This window comes from Aspergillus sydowii, assembly GCF_001890705.1.
Source record: "Aspergillus sydowii CBS 593.65 unplaced genomic scaffold ASPSYscaffold_54, whole genome shotgun sequence".
Lineage (NCBI taxonomy): Eukaryota > Fungi > Ascomycota > Eurotiomycetes > Eurotiales > Aspergillaceae > Aspergillus > Aspergillus sydowii.
Genome location: NW_024467912.1, coordinates 1,593 through 7,795, shown reverse-complemented (window position 1 = coordinate 7,795; position 6,203 = coordinate 1,593). Strand labels below are relative to the sequence as shown.

The window sequence follows — 6,203 nt, the reverse complement described above, 5'->3', positions numbered from 1 at the left end:
TATTGCTATAACCTTGAATCCATTGCACCAAATCCTCGTCTAAGCCAGGGTCTAGCAAATCAATAGACATTTCTCGAAAATGATAGCCGTTCCAGTAACGAGGATTGGTCAAAAGAGGATCAATAGGATCTTTAATGAGCAATGAATCTGAGCATAGGACTTTCCGTGATCAGAAGTCTGGCTTGTATAATAAGGGCTGGAGCTCTAACCATCCATATTGGCGGGGAACTCATCGTCTTGATCAGGTTGGAGAGTAGCCTCGTTCCAAATTTGAAAGTTCAGCAGGAACTTCGAGTCATCGTGGACCTCTCCAAACAGCTGAAAGGCTTCGGCTGGGGAAAGGCTAGAGAGTATTGCAATAACTAGGCCAAAGCAGGATTTGATCTGCAACACAGTATTGGTTAGCATCAGGCTATAGCCTCCCGTACACATACCCTTGGAGTTCTGCTCAAGGAGCGCAAAAAAGCAACCATCTCCGGGCTATCATTGACTCCGGCGTATGATTCCTTTCACGGTAAGCATACTGCTGCACGCATTACTGACATGATCGTACCAGTATTTCGATATTTATAAGCATCTTTCGTCAGTAAACTTCACTGACTAGAGCACGCAAAACAATAAGGCGTGAAATGGCTTAGCTCATTTGGTTCAAGCCGACAGCGTTATACAAGGTAGTTAGAGCTGTAGACAAAGCGAGAGCTATGACCCTGATCAAGGAATGTTGACTAAGCTTCTCCCCAGGCAGCTACCATAAGACCAGGCAGAACGTGCATGGCGCTCTCGTTATGTCTGCGCGTTCTAGCGCGCGACAGAATTTAGTGTCGCAATGGGAAATGGGTCCCAAGGGAGATCTGCTTACCTGACTCACCCCCATCACCCCCATCAGCTGAGGTATAGTGGCTACATCACGTAGTTTCATCTCGGACTGGTAGAAAAGCTATTTACTGGTCTCCTCTAAAATTAGTGTATTGTCATGTGGCTCTGTCAGCTAATAATATGTTGGCACGGCGGCCGAGTGTTGAATATGTTTGCAGTACCTGAATAGGCTCGCAGCCTGCTTTCGGGAGTTACTTAAGCATCACTCAAGTATTATTGATAACGCCTTGAGTGTATTACTTCTGTTACATTTTTTAACCTCAATAACTCCTACTCTGAATGACCTGTCTAGCTACAGTACTCTATTATAAGACACAACCTTTCAATGCCTCAAAGATCAAGTCTGCCGAGTTTGCCTCAGAAACTACAACAGGCCCTTGAAAACGGCGATACTCTTGTTCTTCAACGATATCTTGATAACGGAATCAACCCAAAATAATCCTTGGACTCGGTACTAGCATTACTCTGAAGTAGTAGCTATACCACTGCTTCAGAACCGTTCATGGCTGCTAATAAGAGCGGTGTCTGGCTACTTCTGTCCTTTGCCTTAACATTGGCATCGTTCTCAAGCAGCAGCCGCACCACTGCCTTAAACCCGTACTTAGATGCCCTTAAGAGGGGGGTCCGGCCACTATTATCCTTTGCCTCAACATTGGCATTGTTCTCAAGCAGCAGCCGCACCACTGCCTTATACCCGTTTTGGGCAGCCAATAAGAGTGGTGCCTGGCCACTGCTGTCCTTTGCCTCAATATTGGCATTATTCTTCAATAGCAGTTGTACCACTACCTTATACCCGTTTTGGGTGGCCAATAAGAGTGGCGTCTGGCCGTGTTTATTATCCTTGGATTCAATATTGGCATTATTCTCAAGCAGCAGCTGGAGCCGCTAGAAGAAACAGGGCGATATAAGTGAGGAAGCATTTCGCGAGAATGAGCGGTTTTATCCATCCATAACAGTAAGTGTTGGGGGTTCATCAAAAATCTTCTCGTAAATATCCGCAAGGATCTTTGCGTCGGCCCGCAAAGTTGGTGAAATATTTCGATTTTGGAGTAAAAAGGCAATAGTCCGCCGAAGAAGCCTCTCAAGCTCATTCCGATCGACGAGGTCCGTGAGATGCGACATGTATACGGTGGACAGCACCAGCATGTTCCCAAATTGTCTAGAAAGTATCAGTATTGCGTGGAGACTGCGTCAATAAACTGAGGCTGTCAACATACGCATGAGCAGTCCCAAAGATATTTGTTACCACGGGACGTCCTTTAATTGCATCGAACGCCTCTGTACTCCTGACAGCACTTAGCAAGCACACTTTGCAAGCCCTCCGAAGCTTCTGCGGTAGGTCACGGTACATATGGGCTGTTCCATTTCCACCTCGCACAGAGCCCAAGTCATTTGACATGCATGTCATAGATGGCGCATACTGGCCATGTGTCAACGACGGAGACACTTCTGACGAAATGGCTTCTTCCATATCTAGCCGGTGGGTCAACAGAAGGCGGACCCGTATTCGGTCCGCAATAGTGAAGGGCATGATAAAGCAGGGGCCGATGAATGATATACCGCGCGCCGTAATATTTGGCTCTCATCCGCGCAACGTTGATATCAGGAGACGGGGGTTCATTATCACTCCATCTCATTTTCTGGGGGAGACTGTTGCGCCATAGGTCAAGGTCGATGCTCAGGATCTCCTGTACATTAGGCGACCACCGAGTTTCTCCTTGTTCTGTGAGGAAAAATGTTAGTATGGAAAGGATCTTGACAACCCTGTGGAGTCTCACTCTCGACTTTGTACAAGTCCGTATGCACGCGGTTCAGAATCTTTCGGAGATGAATTTGGGCGGAATAGAGAAACATCATCATTGTATTAGGAGCAGAGATGTTATTCGACAAGGAGATGGTGAATCTGCCCGTTGGAAGGCTGATGCGTGACTCAGACCGAGAGATACCACTTGCAGGAAGGTCCAGTTCAGCCAAAATATCACTAGATGTGTTAATGCGGATTCTTCCGAAGGCCGGGTAACAAACATACCTCTCAAGCTGCAGGCAAGACCAGTACGCAAAATTAACAAGATCCTTGTTATGATCGTCTTGTAGCTCCCTATTACTCTTCCTGCATTTCTAGTTAGAAATCCATCAAATAAATATCAGACTGAAATAATGCGCGACTCACGGTAGCGTTAGAACCTGGCATGCATTGGCTGCCTGCGCGATCCAGGAATGGCTCTGAAAAGAATGGGCTAGTTGACCGGTATACAAGCATGCCAATAATGCTGCCTGAACATATGGAAGCGAGGTTGCTCCTTGGTGAAAACCAAGGATTCTCGCGGCATACGCGTAGTAGACCAGTCCAGGAACCGTGTCCACATTCTGAAGATGAGGAGGATCAGGGAGGGTGATGGATTTTTCGTCCATCACAGGCGGCATAGGTGCTTCGTTGGTCCTGAAATGATGAGTAGAAGCTGGCCCACGGCGGACCCATTGAATCTGGGCCAGCTGGAGATAAGCCTGAAACACCTGCGCGTGGTGTTTCTCCAGGAATTGACTCGTTACGATAGTCAATTATTCGATCAGTGCAGGGTCCACGGATCGGTTCATTACGAACTTCGCAGATACGACCGAGGGCAATAACTAGCAAGAAGATGGCGTTGCGGGCTGAATACTGTACTTTCGGTGGTGCAGCGCCGTGCGGCTGCGCAATTGGAGACGATTGTTGTTCATAGTTCGGTCCTTGCAACTCGTCACCGGATCGTTTCCGTTTTGCGCTCCTTGGTGCCTCCGCCGAATTTCTAGAATCCAGAACAGCTGCTGACTGAAGGGTTTGGGGCAATGCATCGCGATAAAGCTTTCAGTCCTCTGCTCTAGATCATGCTGATTGAGAAAGGGATGAAGTTTGTGAATGTGCTCGAGGTAGCTGTCGCGGTATCGACGAACTGTTTCACCGTCGATAGACATCACACCATACTCATCGATACCTCTGACCTCTGGAGGAGCTTCATTATACTTCGTATTTTGGATCCAAGTTCCGTTTGGGGAAGCATATTGAGAAAAGTTTTCATCCAAGTTCGTGTTGAAGCTTGTTGGCTGGGAAGGAACCTCCTCATCCGTTTCCTGTGCCTCACCCCGCCCCTCAAACCGGACTAATCCGCGATATCGTTCGAGTTTCATGACATAGTCATCGTCATACCGGGGGAGTAGGCTCATGATCAAAGGCCACCCGAGCAATTTATGCGCTGCTGTTGTATGTTCCACGGGAATCGACAGCCCCCCATCCTCTGCAGTTTGAAGAATTCCTTTCGTGTAAACGCTGGGGTCGAGGGTTTTTCCACCATCAGTAGCTAGTGCCATCTGTTCATTAGTCTTAGGCTTCTGTGCAGCGTCCGAACCATCAGCCTTCATAACAGGATATTGTGTCGGATGCTGGGCCTCGCTACCAGGATCCCATGTAAGCATCGCGGAAATCTTATCAAGTGTCGTATCGTGACCGACGTGAAGTCTTTCCAAATCGCGTAATTTCGTGTCCAACTGGTCCTCTAATTGTTGCAGTCGGTCTAAAGTCAGCTGCGTAGACTTCTCTTGCCTGGGTGACCTTGTTAGCAACTTCATTGCTCGAACAGCTACAAGATGATCACTAACTTGTGCGGGGAACCTCTGTATAAGCGCAAATCAAGTTGTGTTCTTTACAATGACTACAAGCTGGGCGTCCCTCGTCACACTTTGTCTTCCTTACTCGGCATTTGTCGCAGGCCTGGGAAAAAAAGCGTCAGTTGACTCTATGGCTTTAGAGAATTGATGATCTTACCTGTTGGGCTCGGGGTGGCTTGGAGTATCGCATATTAGATGATTGGGCCTGGTAACAGCTCGTGTGGTAGGGAGTGGGTGTGTGTGATACGGTTGGTGGGGCTGTAGTAGCATACTCATTCGGAGGGAGCGATTGTGGAGGCGGCAGAGGATCTCCATTAGTGTGAGGGGCATGATCTTGAGGTGGAAAGGACATTCGAGCCCTAGTGAACTCAGGGGGCGCAGGTAAAGGTGAGGACTCCGGGGGAGCTCCATTCATGGGGTGGAAATTCGCATGTGGTGGTGGAGCCTCCGAAGGGGCATGGGCGGGTGCTGGTAAATTGGCCGGTCGACCGCAAGGTCCATTGGATGGAAGTTGCGGTAGCTCTTGATTTTGCATAGTCGGATAATTATGTGAAGGTAATAGAGGCTGAGAAGCATTGGAAGCCCGTGGCGGGTCCGGATGGTGTCCAGTGTATAAGGTCCGAGACCAGCGCCATGGTGGATCGAATTCCGCGGCGCCTGGGAGACCATGCGTGCTCTCCAAGGACGGATATTCTGGAGGTGCCGAAACATTGTACTGACCATAGGGTACCGGTTTGTCGTCAGCTTTCATCATTTCTGCCATAGCATCTCCAGCGAACACCCTCAAACGGCTGTAAGTTGAATTACACGCACATAAGACGATTGCGGATTTACCTGGCTGGGGGCATGCGTTGGACCCGAAGTGACCGTTGTCGTGCGAGAAATCGATGTCGATTATGTTAGCCTTAGAACGTCCGTAAAGACGTGCGGGGAAATCTGGTAGTCCAATCGAACTTGCACGGGTGCTCGTAAGACAAGGGGCCATTGGTAGATCGGTCATCTGGAATCACGGCCTTCAGCTATTCTGGAGGCGACCCATTGGAGGTGGTTTCTGGATGGTCCGTTAGTGTCTGCCACGGTGGTGTCAGTGTCCAACCACTGATGATACGGCTCAACGTCAAGATCCAGTAACCGGAGGTCATCGCTCAACCTGGCCTGAACGATCGCCTTGACCTGGTTGCGGATCGACAGTCGAGCACAGACTGGAGACAAAGTGATTCTTTAGTATGGCTTCATCGGAAGCATCAGCCTTCCCCAGACCTAGAAGAGGGTTCATACCGCCTACCAACATACTCCCCCGACGTGTATTCAGGTATGTCCTTATCGTCTGTGCCACATCCACAGACCCTTTCATGAATCGAACCCTTGTACCGGGGTTCCGCGAGGGCTCATTCTTGCGGTTTCGACGGTAGTAAAGGACGAATCGGAGGATCTATCACGGTCAGCATATGGATCGCGGTCTGTTGGGCGGCCGTGGTACCTTGAACTCTTGGCGATCGAGGTCCAGCAAATGCTGCATGTTCACCCACCGACGATTGTCTAGACCCGTATTAGCTCAGCCCACCGTTCTGCAGGACACACGAGGGATTGCTGCGACGCGCGGTACCTAGGTCCTCCATTTGCCAGACAACGATGAGCTTCCGTACCATGGCGCGGTGTTGTTCACTCGCGAGGACCAGGGTTTG

General features: G+C 49.4%; 3 protein-coding genes across 3 annotated transcripts in view; all 3 read right to left on the bottom strand.

Moving 5' to 3' along the window:
- Positions 1–659, bottom strand: part of ASPSYDRAFT_52933 (uncharacterized protein) — a 986-nt gene extending 327 nt beyond the window's left edge. The window contains exons 1-3 of the mRNA XM_040848583.1: positions 554–659; positions 210–506; positions 1–147 (exon numbers count right to left, since the gene is read on the bottom strand). The exon at positions 1–147 is cut by the window's left edge and continues 327 nt beyond it. Coding sequence (XP_040695659.1) covers positions 1–147; positions 210–432 — 370 coding nt within the window. The 5' untranslated portion in view covers positions 433–506; positions 554–659. The remainder of the gene's footprint in view (positions 148–209; positions 507–553) is intronic.
- Positions 660–1,479: 820 nt separating this feature from the next.
- Positions 1,480–1,758, bottom strand: ASPSYDRAFT_115730 (ankyrin repeat domain-containing protein; the record flags this gene model as incomplete). The annotated part of the gene is made up of 1 exon (XM_040840032.1): positions 1,480–1,758. A coding segment is annotated over one exon (279 nt), but the record flags the coding sequence as incomplete, so codon positions are not given.
- A 57-nt stretch (positions 1,759–1,815) lies between these two features.
- On the bottom strand, positions 1,816–5,281 carry ASPSYDRAFT_63108 (uncharacterized protein; the record flags this gene model as incomplete). The annotated part of the gene is made up of 10 exons (XM_040850223.1): positions 1,816–2,035; positions 2,094–2,337; positions 2,378–2,599; positions 2,655–2,857; positions 2,906–2,986; positions 3,047–3,316; positions 3,345–3,641; positions 3,677–4,473; positions 4,523–4,621; positions 4,676–5,281. The coding sequence occupies 10 exons, from the start codon at positions 5,279–5,281 to the stop codon at positions 1,816–1,818; spliced, it is 3,039 nt and encodes a 1,012-aa protein (XP_040695657.1).
- Between the last annotated feature and the right edge of the window lie 922 nt (positions 5,282–6,203).